Source organism: Mandrillus leucophaeus, unplaced genomic scaffold, assembly GCF_000951045.1.
Source record: "Mandrillus leucophaeus isolate KB7577 unplaced genomic scaffold, Mleu.le_1.0 Scaffold44, whole genome shotgun sequence".
NCBI lineage: Eukaryota > Metazoa > Chordata > Mammalia > Primates > Cercopithecidae > Mandrillus > Mandrillus leucophaeus.
In genome coordinates, this window is record NW_012104698.1 from 109,933 (window position 1) to 125,061 (window position 15,129).

General features: G+C 56.7%; 1 protein-coding gene across 1 annotated transcript in view; it reads left to right on the forward strand.

Moving 5' to 3' along the window:
• Window positions 1-15,129, forward strand: part of DNAJB6 (DnaJ (Hsp40) homolog, subfamily B, member 6) — an 89,942-nt gene that overhangs the window by 66,889 nt on the left and 7,924 nt on the right. Inside the window, exon 9 of the mRNA XM_011993989.1 lies at window positions 13,987-14,193. Within this exon, the coding sequence (XP_011849379.1) occupies window positions 13,987-14,193 (207 nt within the window). The remainder of the gene's footprint in view (window positions 1-13,986; window positions 14,194-15,129) is intronic.

Genomic DNA, 15,129 nt, shown 5'->3' on the forward strand with positions numbered 1-15,129 from the left:
ATGTGTTTCTTGAGGACGCTTAGATGCCTAGGGTGCCATTTATAAAGAGTTCCTTGAATAAAAATCACACTTAGACTTTATGTAGTGGGCAGCTAGAAACAGGGAACTAAAGACTTCCTCTCTCTGCCTCCCACAAAGCCCAGGCACCCCACCCAGCACCATGCCGTCAGCCGTGGGGACAGGCAGCCCAAGGCCGCAGGGAGAGGAGCCCCAGGAGGCCTGGCCTTGTGGGGTGAGGCCGCGTTGCACCCTGGGCCCCCTCCTCTGCTCTCAGTGTGTGAGTCCACTCTCTCTGCTGCCCTCTGGGGTACTCCGTGGACCGCAGCTGTGTCCATACTAAAACATGACCAAAGGCTGTAATTTCCAGCTTTCATAGCCCTGGAAACTCTTTGTCAGGGTATTGTATATTGTGAGTTCCTGGGAAATGGGCGCAACTCAAAGGGACCCAGCTCTGGGAAGGGAGGCCACAGTGTACGCCCCGAGACTGAGGAACTTCAGACAGTTCCAGTCTAAGGGGTTTTTCAGGCATAAACACCCACTGCCCGCCTCCTTTTCTACATGGGAAGGCCGACCCCACAGTGCGCGTTAGTTGGTTTCCATCTGAAAAGGGTCCCGAACCTGCCACGGGGCATGATGCCAGTGGTAGCTGAGTGTGCCTCACTCCAGGTCCTCCTGGAATTATCCTCACACTCAGCTGAGGGATGCTGTCCACACCGCTCTCACTGATGTGGACGTGTGCACGCGGCGTGGACGTGCGTCCGTAGCTACCCCTCGAGAAGTAACCCGCGCTGTGTGCTTCCTGGGAGGTTGATGAGCTGCACTGAGGTGGTGACTCTCAGCACGTGGCCTCCACTCACACAAGCATCTGGCTTCTCCTTGAACCTGTGTTGTGCACCAGCCCCAGGAGCCACCGAAGAGTCAGACCCAGTCAGGGCCGTCCAGCCAAGGAGGGGGCGGTGTGGGTGAACGGCGTCCTGCAGTTGCTGGGCCGGAACCTCTGTATCGCTGCGGTGGTGGTTTGAGCTCTGACACGAGTGGGAATGCCAACCCCAGCAGCGCTTCTGGGGAATCTTTCGGCCTTTTGTTGGCAGTGCTTCGTGAGCCTCTTATGCTGGAGGGAATCCAACAGGAGACTTTCCGCCTCATCCTCAGCCTTCACCCGTGCTCTGATTTCCTCCTGTGTCCCCCGTGCCACCATCCCTCTCCCAGCTGGACCCTGGGCACGTCCCCGTGCCATCAGCCAGTGCGCTCTTGCAGTAGTTACTTCCAAACCAACCTTCACATCTTCCTTCTCTGGAGCCACCTCTTCATAAGTAGCCATGAAGGGTTAACTGTGGCACCTGTTCTTCCTCCCCACCTCTGCCCTTCCTGCTTCTCAATTCAGCTTCTATGTCACAAGCCCATCATGTGGCTGGCAAAAGCAAGTCACTCTCCTGTTTAAAACTGTTCAGGAGCCTGGGCGTGGTGGCCCACGCTATAATCCCAGCTACTCGGAAGGCCGAGGCAGAATTACTTGAACTGGGAGGCGGAGTTTGCAGTGAGCTGAGATCACGCCACTGCACTCCAGTCTGGGCAGCAGAGCGAGACTCTATCTCAAAACAAAACAAAAACCTGTTCAGCCTTCGTAGCTGCTCTGTCCTGTGCTGAAGCCAGGTTCCTAGTGTTTCCCCAGCAGACGGGGTCTGCCGTTGCAGGGCTGTTCCACGCGCCTTTGTATCTGCAGAGTGCAGACAGCACCGCCTTGCTGCGTTGTTTGAAGTCTGTCCACCACTGAGCTCCCGAGGAGTGAGAGCAGGGTCTTGCTGGGTGTCCCCAGTGCCCGGCACACATTAAATGTTCGAATGAGCCGATCTTCTGATGGGCCAGGCATGCGTTTTTGGTGGTTTGAACAATCTGCAGTGTGTAAGTGGTATTCCTCATTTGTGTAAGTAGGGACTAACCCCCCAATCTCTCAAAAAAGCCAAAGAAAGGAGCAGTCTCCCCAGGGGCCTCGTGGATTGTGCGTGTTTGGGAAAAGTGTTTTTATCTGCAGTTTGTTTTCATCTGCGTGTTATCAGCCAGGCTCCTGCACTCCATTCAGACTCCATTTGGGGAAGAAACTGGAGCCTCCGATAAGATGGCCATGCCCGCGGCAGCTGCGGAACATTCCTCTAATAGCTTCTCGATGATTTCAGTGTGTTTTTGGCTCGGGGGGATGCTGGCAGATCTTGTTTCTGTTTTTAAATTTTATTTAACTGTGGTTACAAAACAGGATGTTTTCTGGTATATTTAGTTCCCCCAATAAAAAGAAACTTGAACCGTTGTAACCAGCCTATATTTTAGTAATTTATAAGGTTTAATATTTAATTCACGCACAGGAAGAAGCAGAAATTATACCCAAACAGTAAATTATCTATGGGCTGTAGAATTAGAAGTGACTTGTTGTTTTTTCTACAACTAATGTGTATTGCCTTTTCAGGACAAATTGCTAAACTAAAATTGTTTAAACAATTAGTGGTAAATTTCCAAAGAAGAGTAATTAATGGTATTACATGGAAAGTTTTAAAAGGCTATATAGAGATTTTAGAAAGTGGCTTTCAGAAAGTGGTGTTGACTCGAGGAGGGTGAGACTGAATGGCAGTGAATGCCCTTTTTTGGTTTTAATTTGAGGAATTTTAGGTTAATTTGTGAGAAAGTTGAGTTGTTTTCTAAAGGATGTTTGTAGAAGTTCCACTGACAAGTTTGTTGGGGGTTCTTCGTGTGAGATCTTGCACAAGTCAGGTTGCTTGACTGGAAGGTTCTGAGCAGCTTTTGCAGGGCAGGTCCATGTGGCCCCCCACTGTCCCCTGCCCCGTCTGGTGACGCTTATGCCTGGAAGCGAGGTCTTTCCCCTCCTGATGAGTAGGTGCCAGGAGAGTGACCCTGCCCCTGCTTGGTGCTAAAGACCAGCCCTGACCGCGTGAGGACATTTTGGCCAGTGGTGGTCCACGTAGACTGCGGGGGTTGTGTAAGGTTAGGACGGCATTTTCACTGCGTGTGATCCAGGTTTGCAGCCTTGCCATTGAGCTACAGCTGCCTGCAGCGCTCAGTGTTGGGATGGTGGCACAGGTGTGCGGCCTAGCAGCAGTCGGCCGGGCCCTGCAGCCTGGGTGTGGAGTGGGCCGTGCCTTCTAGGCCTGAATGCGGTGACATCACCTAACATACCCCTCTTGCTAAGCTGTGTGTGACTATGTATCTATATCTCTATCTATCTATATTTTTTGGAGATGGAGTCTCGCTCTGTTGCCCAGGCTGGAGTGCAGTGGCACATTTGTGGCTCACTGCAACCTCCACCTCCTGGGTTCAAGCGATTCTCCTGCCTTAGCCTCTGGAGTAGCTGGGATTACAGGTGTGCGCCACCTTGCCCGGCTAATTTTTGTATTTTTAGTAGAGATGGGGTTTCACCATGTTGGCCAATCTCGAACTCCTGACCTCAGGTGATCCACCCACCTCAGCCTCCCGAAGCGGTGGGATGACAGACGTGAGCCACCGCGCCCGGCCTGTATTTTGTCAGGAGAACATCGGCACGAGGTAAGCTTAGGATGCAGGTCTTCAAAGTTTTTGTTAGTAGGGGAAAATGCAGTGTTTTGTATCACCCAGTAAAGCCTTTGTAAAGCCAAAACATGAAGTAGATATTGATCACTGATAAGGCTTAATACAGTTGGTTTTGCCTTTTTTTGGTTTGTGAGCTGCAGTAACGGGAAGGCGAGTTCTAGGGAAGTCTGAGCATGAGGTGCTGGGATGCCCATGTCCCCGCACCTTCGTGGACACGCTCGTGTGTAGGGAAGTCTGAGCACGGGGATGCCTGGGTCCCCGCACCTTCATGGACACACTCGTGTGTAGGGAAGTCTGAGCACGGGGATGCCTGGGTCCCCACACCTTCGTGGACACGCTCGTGTGTAGGGAAGTCTGAGCACGGGGATGCCTGGGTCCCCGCACCTTCGTGGACACGCTCGTGTGTAGGGAAGTCTGAGCACAGGGATGCCTGGGTCCCCGCACCTTCATGGACACACTCGTGTGTAGGGAAGTCTGAGCACGGGGATGCCTGGGTCCCCGCACCTTCGTGGACACGCTCGTGTGTAGGGAAGTCTGAGCATGGGGATGCCTGGGTCCCCGCACGTTTGTGGACACGCTCGTGTGTAGGGAAGTCTGAGCACGGGGATGCCTGGGTCCCCGCACCTTTGTGGACACGCTCGTGGGTAGTGCACCATGATGCGTGCTCTGCAGCGGGCCTGCTGGTGGAGAGCTTTCGCTGGCACCGAGCTCTTCTCCTCGGTGTGACCATTGGCTCCGTCCTGGTCATCCTCCTGTTAGGCGTCATTCGAAAGGCGGGTCCAACACTTGGCAGGAGCTTCTACTGAGAAGGGGCACTTGACCCTCGGGTGGGCTGTGTTTAAGTTCTTGGCGCTGGAATTACCTTTGTCTTGCGGCCTCCGTCGCTGGTGGTTGGTGTCTCCTCAGCAGGCTCACCGCCGGGGCTGTTGCGTCCGCCTGGTGTGTTGGCTGTGCGTCTGGGATGAAGCCCGGGTGGAAGTCGAGGGTGTGGATGAGGCACACGGGTCCTGAGGCAGGGCGGGAACTGGGGTGGGCGAGACATGAGTGGGTCATGGAAGGATCTTTCTGGAAGTGAGTTGGTCACTGTGAACCCTGCAGAGGGGCCCTAGGCACCAACGTTAGGTCACAAAGGCGTGGAAGGTAGGTGGCACTGGAGCCCCGACCCTGGCCAGCCCTTGGCTTGTTTCTGTGTGTGGCTGTGACCCTTGACTCTGGATTTCTAGGAAGCCGAAAAGGTTTGATGACCTCTGTCTGTCTTAAAGGGGGAGGTGAGGTAAAACCACTCCTGAGAGGGACTTACCCGCTGTGGCCCCGCCCTGTGCAGAAGCCCCAGGTTTTGATGGTGCCGGCAGCCACGGGCCTCCTCGCCTCTGATTGCTCTGGCCCACCCCGAGCCCCTCACCTCCTGCAGGGCTTACTGTGACCTGGGCTGCTCCTCCTGTATCAAAGGATTGCTGGCAGTCAGAGCTCTTCAGTCGCGCACATGATTTATATAACTTATATTTCTTTCTTTTTTTGAGAAGGAGTTTCACTCTGTTGCCCGGCCTGGAGCGCAACGGTGCCATCTTGGCTCACCGCTACCTCCGCCTCCTGAGTTCACGTGATTCTCCTGCCTCAACCTCCCGAGTAGCTGGGATTACAGGCGTGCACCACCACGCCCGGCTAATTTTGTATTTTTAGTAGAGACGGGGTTTCTCCATGTTAGTCAGACTGGTCTTGAACTCCTGACCTCCGGTGATCTGCCCGCCTCAGCCTCCCAAAGTGCTGGGATTACAGACGTGAGCCACTGCGCCCAACCAACCTAATTTATATTTCTTAAGGAATGGAAAGAGCACAGAGACCTGTTCATATGGTGGATGTAGCAGTTTTTAAAAGCGAATGTAGATTTGAAGTCACGACGTCTGTGTGTGAGTTTTTGGGGACACGGTTCAGCCTATAACAGGGGAAGTAAATCAGGTATAAAAATGTGTCAAGGTGAGTGGAACTAAGGGGAGAGAGCTGTGACGTGAAGCATCACGCAATAAAGAAATTCCTGCCTGTTAGAAACAGAGGTGGAAAGGGGACTGAGGCGGCGTGAGTATGCCCTGACCTCTGCAGCAGTGGCCCTCCTGCCGCTGTCTCCATGCGCCCCTCCCAGACCTTTCCAGTTCCCCAGCAGCGGGCCGGCGCCCCGCCTGCCTTCTCTGTTCCAGAGGCCGGCTCTTCCTGGATGTGGACCCTCTCAAATGGTTGGAGCCCGGAGCCCACAGGCTGCTCATCTTAGCAGAAGCCTTGAGGGCTCCTTTCCCTCGGCCGCTGTGACGGGGGGAGCCTGTCCACTCTCTGTGGCTTCCGTTCTTCAGGCTGCTGTTGTGTTGAGAGCGGTTCTGCCGCACTCAGCCTTGATAGCTGGGTTTCATCCTCGTTGTATTTTCTTATAGAGATGGCGTCTCCCTATGTTGCCCAGGCTGGTCTCGAACTCGTGGGCCCATGTGATCCTCCCTGCTTGGCCTCCCAGAGTGCAGGGATCCTAGGCGGGGTCCACTCTGGCCTTGTCCTCATTTTAAAGATGAGGGGACAGTGGAAGCACAGGGAAGGCACCTCTTCTTCTCTGAGCTGCACCCCTTCCACGGGCACCTATGCTTCCACGGACACCCATGCTTCCAAGGGACACATGCTGCCCATGCAGTGGCGGGTGCAGCACAGTCCCACTGCTGAGTGGCTTGGCCTGCAGCGAGTCCCCCACCACCTGCCATGCTCTCCTGCTGGCCATGGGGCGGGCATGGGGTGAAGGGGTTGCCTGTGGTGGCCACAGGGCCATGTGTGCTTTGAGTTAGGAGGCATGCTGGCCACAGCACGGGGCAGGCGTGGGGTGAAGGGGTGACCTGTGGTTGCCGCAGGGCCATGTGTGCTTTGAGCTTGGCGCTGTCACGCTACTCAGGGCATCCATCTCTATTCAGAGACTAGCACCTCCCGGGCTGGCCAGACTGCTCACACCGCCTCCACCTCCGTAGGCTGAGGGAGCTGGGTCCCAGGGGAGGGTTGTGGGTGGGGCATGGCAGGAGAAGTAGCAGTGTGTCATGGGGGGTCACTGTTTCTTCCATCCCAGGGGCCTGCGGTGCATGGGTGGCCCCGATTTAAAACAAGGAATATGGAGCCTGTGGTTTCTTATTTAAAGGAAGCCACTGTTTGACACCTGCACTTTTCCAGGGCAGGGTAAACTGGAACGTTGTTAGAATCGGGAGCAGTCATCACCTTGGGCCACGGAGAAACTCCACGGACCCCTACTTTCTCCATCAGCCTTCTGGTCTGCCTTCGTACTGTGAACCAGGAGTATCTGAGATGGTGTCAGTCAGCGCAGGAAGTTTATTTTGCCGAGGTTGAGGACGTGCCCGTGATACAGCCTCAGGAGGCCCTGACGACAGGTGCCTGAGGTGGTCGGGGCACAGCTTGGTTTTATGCACCTCGGGGAGACATGAGACGTCCCTACACACAAGATGTACGTTCCGGAAAGGTGGGACAGCTGGAAGTGGGGTTGGGGGCTTCCGGGTCATAGGTGGATAAGACAAATCGTTGCTTTCTGTTGAGTCTCTGATCAGCCTTTCACTGAAAATACAATCCACATGTGAGAGGGGGTAGGGGAAGGGCCACGTGTGCCTTAGTCTGGCTCCGTGAAACAACAGGGCAGAGGAAGCAGTCAGATACGCGTTTGTCTCGGGGAGCAGAGGGATGACTGAGATCTGTCCTTTGTCTGCACCTGTGAAGGTGAGCTGTCCACTCACATTGCCAGGGTGAAATCCCACACAACTGCTCTAGGGGAAAGATCTTGAGCCCCACAGGGAATTTCCTTGTGCACAAATTGTGAGGGACGTGTGTGGCCTTTGTTTTTTTTTTGAGACGTTGTCTCACTCCTGTTGCCCAGGCTGGAGTCCAGTGGTGCAGTCTCGGCTCGCAGCAACCTCCGCCTCCTGAGTTCACGTCAAGCGATCCTCCCAGCTCAGCCTCCTGAGTAGCTGGGACTGCAGGCGTGCACCCCTGGGCCCAGCTGTAGCCACCTTCTTTAGGAATAAAATGGGAGGCAGGTGTGCCCAACACAGTTCCCAGCTTGCTTTCTCCCTTTAGCTGAGTGATTTTGGGGTCCCGAGATTCATTGTCCTTTCACAATACCTTGTTTCCCAAATTGGCAACCAAGGAGAGCGGTTACATTTGCCCCGGGGCTTTAGGGGGAAGTGCGGCCCACCCTGTGTGGACTTCCAGCGGAACCAGAGGCTGCTCCAGAGACTGCAGTGCCTTCCTGTCCACCCTGACCCAGGAGCCTCAGTGTCGAGCGAGGGGCACTGGCTGTTTCTTGAGGGTGGGAAGGAACACCTTTCAGCCTACTGTGCAGGGTTTTTTTTTTAAGGCAGGATTTCTGTTACCCAGGCAGGAGTGCAGTGGTGCGATCACAGCTCACTGCAGCCTCGAACTCCTAGGCTCAAGCAATCCTCCCAGCTCAGCCTCCCGAGTAGCTGAGACTACAGGCGTACACCACTACACCTGGCTAATTTTTTCTCTTTTTTGTAGAGATGGGGTCTCACTATGTTGCCCAGGCTGGTCTCAAACTCTTGGGCCCAAGTGATCTTTAGCCTCCACTTTAGCCTCCCAAAGTGCTGGGATGACAGGTGTGAGCTGACACTTCCAGACCTACTGTGCAGTTTTGTTTTTTCGTTTTCTTTTTTTGAGACAAAGTCTTAATCTGTCACTTAGGCTGGAGTGCAGTGGTGTAATCACAGCTCATTGCAGCCTTGATCCCCTGGGCTCAAGTAATTCTCCCACCTCAGCCTCCAGAGTGGCTGGGACTGTAGGCGTGCAACAGCGCACTGGGCTAATTTTTGTATTTTTTTTTTTTTGATAGAGATGGAGTCTGTCTTTTTTTGATAAGGAGTCTCGCTCTGTTGCCCAGCCTGGAGTGCAGTGGTGCAATCTCGGCTCACTGCAACCTCTGCCTCCCAGGCTCAAGCGATTCTCATGCCTCAGCCTCCTGAGTAGCTGGGACTACAGGCACATGCCACCACACCCAGCTAATTTTTATATTTTTAGGAGAGATGGGGTCATGTTGCCCAGACTGGTCTCAAACTTTTCTGACCTCAAGTGATCCGCCCGCCTCGGGCTCTCAAAGTGCTGGGATTATAGGCGGGAGCCACCGCGCCGGGCTGAGATGGGGTCTTTCTGTGTTGCCCAAGCTGATCTCGAAGCTAAGCTGGTCTCAAACTCCTGGGCTTAGGTGATCCTCCTGCCTCAGCCTCCCAAAGTGCTGGAATGACAGGTGTGAGCCACTGCGCCAGCCTGTGCAGTGTTTTTAAAAGGATTGGTGTAACAGTTACTTGTGTGAACACATTGATGTGGTCTGGGCCCTTCCCCACACGAGAGGACTGGTGGAATCCTCAGAACTGCAGGCATGTGGAGCGCCGGAAGCAGGGTCCTTGGGTCACCGACAGGCCAGCCTTCCAGGTCCTCTCGCACGTGGGACGCAGCGATGGTAGAGATAAGAGGGTGGTGTGGCGGGGAAATCCTGAATCACACAAGGACGTGTTGTGCGATAGCTGCGTGAGCTCTAGCAGGATGTTCGAGAGCATGTCCTGGGGGCGCTTTGCCGTGGGAGAGGGTGTTGCTGTGGGAAGTGTGCTGAGTTGTGTGTTCCTCGGCCCTCCGCGTGGCGCCTGCTTCCAGGCTGTGCATGAGGCTGGCTTGTCCCGTCCTGGGATGCTGGCAGGAGTGCGGGTCTGTACATTCCCACATCTTGTGAGGCACGTTTCTCAGCATCAGCAGCCCCAGCTCCTTCCTCCTCGTGGTCCTTCCTCGTTGTGAGTGGGAGGCGGATGGGCCGGGGTGCAGGGTTGCTAAGAACACCTGCCTTACTCTTTGGGGGGTTCCCAGGGTTCACGCGGTGGCCCTGTCAGCCCTGAACACGGAGAGCCACTGCCTGTGAGGCCCTGGGGCATCTCTGGAGAGCCTGTCATGGCCTGGAGCTCACCATGCAGTCTCCTGGGACCTTGACAGACTGCACCAGGCTGCATCCTGCAGCAATGAAACCTGAACCTCGGGGCTGATCCTATTGTGGCCAGGAGGGAGATGGGATAATGCTGGGCCTGGGAGGGACTGGGAGGCCGAGTCCAGGGCAAGGGCCGTGGGGCGGTGCCTGTTCCGGTTCTCCTGCAGCCGGTCTGTCCGTCCTGCCTGCTGCGACTGCTCTCCAGCCACTTTCTCTTTTTTATTTTTTCTTGCTGGAAAGCTGTAGGAGGCAGTGGGGTGGGAAAGCTCCATCCACAGTGTAGGTTAGAACCTTGGAGGCAATGGCTTCGCCTGCCAGTGAGGTGGGGAACAGAGCCTCCAGCAGTGCCGGCGTGTAGCTGGGGCGGCTGCAGCAGGAGGACGCCCAGAGCCTTGGCCGTGAACAGATAGAACCATCGAGGCCGAGTCGGGTCGTCCTCCTGTTCAGACCAACTGTGTGTCCCTTTTGTCAGACAGCTGATGACCCCTGCTGGCACATCTGCGTCCCAGCCGGGAGGCGGCCGCTCCCTGTCCATGCCAGCCGTGCACCGTGCCCACGGGAGGCTCAGTGTGGGGGTTTGGAGCAGCGGCGTGCTGTGTGACTCTCCAGGTGATAAGGAGGTCCTCACCTCCACCTTCGTCTTCTTTCCTCAAGTCACTTTTCCTGGCACCTCACTAACCACGAGGTTTCATGGGAACCTTCGGGAGTCCCTTGTGTGCTTGGCCTGGGGACACAGACCCTTGGGGAGTCCCTTGTGTGCTTGGCCTGAGGACACAGAACTGTGTCTGACCACTGGGGCCAGAAGGGTTTGCCGAGAGACCAGACCTGAGCAGCTGCTGTCTACCTGCCACGTGTGCCAGCCCCAGCCCTCCTCCAAAGTGAGTGGGGGGAGGGAGGCTTCTGGGTGTTGCCGGGACCTGGCCGGGGGCGGAGCGGCTGAGCCGTGCAGGAGAGGATAGGGATGCAGGCGTATCCGCAGGAGCCAGGCTGCCCTGTGGATGTGGCTGTGGAGCCTGTACCTTTCTCCCCCAGTCTCTCCAGGGCTGCTCTGAGCCCGCAGCTGGCCAGCTCAGCGGCCCAGGGTTAGAAGGAGTGCACCGTCCGTGCCTGTCCAGTGGCCTCAGCCTCTGAGGAGATGATGCAGGGAGCTTTGGATGCTGCAGGTGTCTTCAATATTCATTTTCAAAGTATCAGTCTTAAGTCTCAGCGGGGCCTTTTTCTAAACAGACGGTAAAAGCAGAACCTCTCCCAGAGCAGCTCTGAAGGAGGACGCCGGACCTTGAGGGCGGGAAGCCCTGGTTGAGGCTGGACCGGAAGCCTGGCCCCCAGGTGATGCGATGGCAGCCCCGGCTGACCCACAGCGCTCTGAAAACGGGTCCTTGGACACCCGCCCAGGGGCGTGTTTTCACCTGCGGACCAGGGGTGCGGGGGACAGTGGGAGGCGGGGGTTCCCAACTGCAGCTGACCTGGAAGTGCGTAATTTCAAGCGGCAGCGAGACTGGGCGTCCCAGAGCCAGGATGAGCCAGGATGTGTGGGGTTACCCTGCCCCCCTTTTCCCTTCCCATAGAGTGGGGCGGGTGAGCGGCTCCCGCTTGGCTCTGAAGCTCCCGGGCACTGGGGTGTGTGGCTGGGCCAGGCAGTGGGTGGCTCTTCTGGTGGCAGTCACAGAGCTCTTGCTGCATCACTGTGCCGGGGAAGACTTCTCAGCTATGGATATTTAGGGTCCAGTTCAGTGTGTCACACACCAGAAACTTTAAATTTTTTTCTCAAATGTTCTACATTAGTTGGCAAAGTATAATCTTCAAAGTCATGGCGGAGTATTGGGTGTAATCCTCCTGGAGGCGGGAACGGGCTTGGCACCGGCAGGTTCCGGTTGGCCCTTTGCTGCTGTGTGTGTGGGTCCCCTCGTCTCTCCTCTCTCCCTCCAAGGTGGGACGTGGTACCCTGGGAGCAGCTGTGCTGAGTCTCTCCTTGGTGTCCAAGGGGCTGGGACGGTCCAGGGTCCACAGGTGTCACCGGGGCAGCCTGCCCCTTTGAGTTTCCGTGTCAGATCTGGAAGCCATGTTGCCACACAACAGCAAGTTCGCAGCACTGTCTCCATGTGTCCCGCTCTCCTGCCAGGGTCCAGGCAGCTGGGAAACAGCCTTGGTTTGCTGAGAAGCTGCGTCCTGGGTGTCCCTGTCCCAGAGCCCTCCTCGCTCCCAGCCTGCAACTGGGACCTGGTCAGGGGACCCTGCATGTTTCCTCCTGCCGCGGGCACGCTCAGGAAGTGCTGTGTGTGCATGACGCCCGCGCGCACGGCCTGTGTGCTGGGGGCTGTTTTCCTTCACTCACATCATAGAATCGCAGACAGCAGCCCTGCCACCTGTTCATTCTGCCCATGAGCACACGGAGTTCCCAAGGGGAGAACTGGCCCCGGGCTAGGTGACCCCTCTCAGCTCAGCAGTTCCGCGTGATGCCAAGACATGCGTGTGTTCTCCTGGTGTAGCCATCTCAGCAGGGGCCCTGGGGTCCCCTGGCAGGATGTGCGGGCCGGTGTTGACAATGGGTGTCATAGGTGAAGGACGTGCAGGCCGGTGTTGACAATGGGTGTCATAGGTGAAGCCTCACAGCCTGCATGGTTAAATGGTCCCCAAAATCACATTCTGTGTTCACAGTGTGGGGAAATAGGATGGGGGTAGAAGGTGACATCTGAGGCCTGCGCCTCCTCTTGGGTTTGCTGAGTTCCAGAAACGACCGAGCCCTGTGGGCGCCGTGCTGCAGCTTTAGGGTTTTGTGAGGCTTGCCCTCCCCTCTGGGGACACGCAGGCCCCAGGTTGCGAGTTGCCCAGGTCTTGGTATGCCTTGGAGATGAATTCTGCACTCGTGTGAGGGTCTTCCTTAGGCGAGCATCACCATCGTGGTCTCCAAGGACCAGAGCCTGGCCTGAGGGGACAGCCTGAGAGCAGGTTCCTTCCTGACCTCAGAGTCAGTTGTCTCCGTTGTGGGTGATCACATTTGAGCTCCTGGGGCGGGCCCCGGGCCTGGCACTCAGCATGGAAGTGGCCTATGGGCCAGTTTAATTGGAGAAGCTCCTGAATGTCCGTCGATCTCAGTCCGTTGCGTTTCAGGCGCGTTTCAGTGGCTGAGTGCTCCTTAGTGCCGGCGGGGAAGTGAGGAGGACGGGCCGCCTCTGGCTTAAACTCCGTGCTGTGCCACGGGAGGGGTCTGCCTTGCTTTCCATCTGCGCAGGGCTCGGGGCCCGAAGTGCTGGGTGTGACACGTTTTAGACACATTTTAGAGTTTGCAGAAGGACGAGGAACCCACCAGCTACGGCCTCACACGCTTTGCTCCTGGAGCTGCCGCTGCCTCCCTCACATCCACACAGCGACTGTCACTCACACCTTCAGAGAATCACAGTGGAGATCATTCTGTGAATATTGTTTTCTTATTTTTATTCCTCGTATCCATCAGTGTTCAAAACATTTTTTCTGTATTTCTTTTTTTTTTTTTTTGAGATGGAGTCTCACTGTGTCCCCCAGGCTGGAGTGCAGTGGTGCGATCTCGGCTCACTGCAAGCTCCGCCTCCCAGGTTCTCACCATTCTCCTGCCTCAGCCTCCCGAGTAGCTGGGACTACAGGTGCCGCCACCACGGCCGGCTAATTTTTTGTATTTTTAGTAGAGACGGTGTTTCACCGTGTTAGCCAGGATGGTCTTGAACTCCTGACCTCATGATCTGCCCACCTCAGGCTCCCAAAGTGCTGGGATTACAGGCGTGAGCCACCGCGCCTGGCCTATATTTCTTTTTTTTAATGCACAGCCTTCCAATGACTTTTTCTGTGTTTCAAAAGATTAATAAAAGCACAACTTTTCAGAGCATCGAGGAGCTGGCCTGTCTTGGGGGTGTGTGTGTGTTGTGCGGGGCCAGAGCTGGAGCTGCACTGGCGTGGCCCTGCCTTGGGCGGAGCTGTGGCTCCCGTGGGCACCGCTGCCGCGGCCACAGATTTATTCCAGCACGAGGCGGAGAGGGGGTGTCTTGTGTGTGTGGACTCGGAGGATGAAATGGCCAGCTGGACCCAGAGCCTTTCTTCCCCAGGGTGGCCCAGCTGGCTGATTCTGACAGTGAATTTGTCAGCCCTGGGCTGTGATTTCAGGGGGGCACTCTCGCTCTTGGAAGGGGCGTGTTGGTTGTGCCAAAGCTGGTGGGGCGGGGAGCCGCTTCTTCAGGAGAGAGAGGGGTGATTTTCAGATGACTCTTTTCCCACTCTTGGAGCATTAAGTTCTGGCCCCAGTGGTGCCACTGAAGAAAGGCGATAACCTCTTTCTCCTCCCCAGAGATGACGCGTCTGTCAGGGAGACCCTTGCTCTGGACGGGGCCGGCTGCCGCTCACTCACGGCCGTCTCTCTCCCACTGTGCTTGCAGGTGTGGCCGACGAGGATGCCCTCGCTGAGGAACGCATGCGGAGAGGCCAGAACGCCCTGCCAGCCCAGCCTGCCAGCTTCCGCCCGCCGAAGCCGCCCCGGCCTGCCTCTCTGCTCAGACATGGGCCTCACTCTCTCTATGAGGAGGAGGGCGAGCAGGACCGACCTCGGGCACCCGGGCCCTGGGACCCCCTCGCGTCCGCAGCAGGTGTGCAAAGGGAGGCAGCCGAGGAGCAGGCCCAGAGGGAGACTTCCGTGGGTGCCAGAGGACAGCGAGGACACAAACCGCGCCTGTGCTGCTGTGTTCTGACCTGAGCGGGCGGGGCAGGGCGGGAGGAGGTGGCTTCGCTCTGTTCCCCTCCCGCCCGCAGCCCCCACGCCACGGTGGCTCCGGGCCCCCCACCGTTAAAACGGGGTCCCCGTGTCCTTTGCACAGTGTGTTGCTCCCCAAAGGATGACAGAGCTGCCACGGCAGTGCGAGGTGCTGCTTTTACCGTAGACGTGCCTTTCCGTAGCTTTCAGCGTAGAGCTTGAGGCCTGTGGCTTAGGCCAGGTGGTCTCGTGCTGGGGGGGTCTGCATCTGCTCCTGCCCCTCCATCAGCTTCACCTTCTCGTGCCTTCTTCTGCGCTGGGTGCAGAACAAAAGACCCCCTCAAGTCAGACCTCCTTGTGAAGCGTAGTCTGCCCGCTCACCCGCCGTGGGGTTCTTGGCCGCCCTGCCCGCCGCCCACCTCTTAGGGAGCTGGAGAGTCTCTGAAGTGAGTGCCCCGGAGAAGTTCTGGGTCACCCTGAGGACGTGCTGTGCATGTGGGCTTGGCCCTGACTGCGTACTACAGCCCAGGGTCTGTTTAGTGTGAACCGTGCATCGGTTGGAAGCATTTGTGCCCCCTCTGGTTCTTATCGCTGCACGCAGTGAGGGGCCCCAGCCGCTCCTGTCGTGCAGGAAGATAGGGATGGCCGATCTCTGGGTTTGGGGGACCTGAGCGGATGTCCTGAGGTTACTTCTGTGGACGTGGGCGGAACAGCACTGTCTAAGCAGGACAGGAGAAGCAGCCGGGAGGTCTCTCCCTTTCCCTTCATGGAACTTTCTATTGAAAAATTAGCCCCTTCCAGTCCTCCTTGGATGAAGCACAGTTGCCGGTTA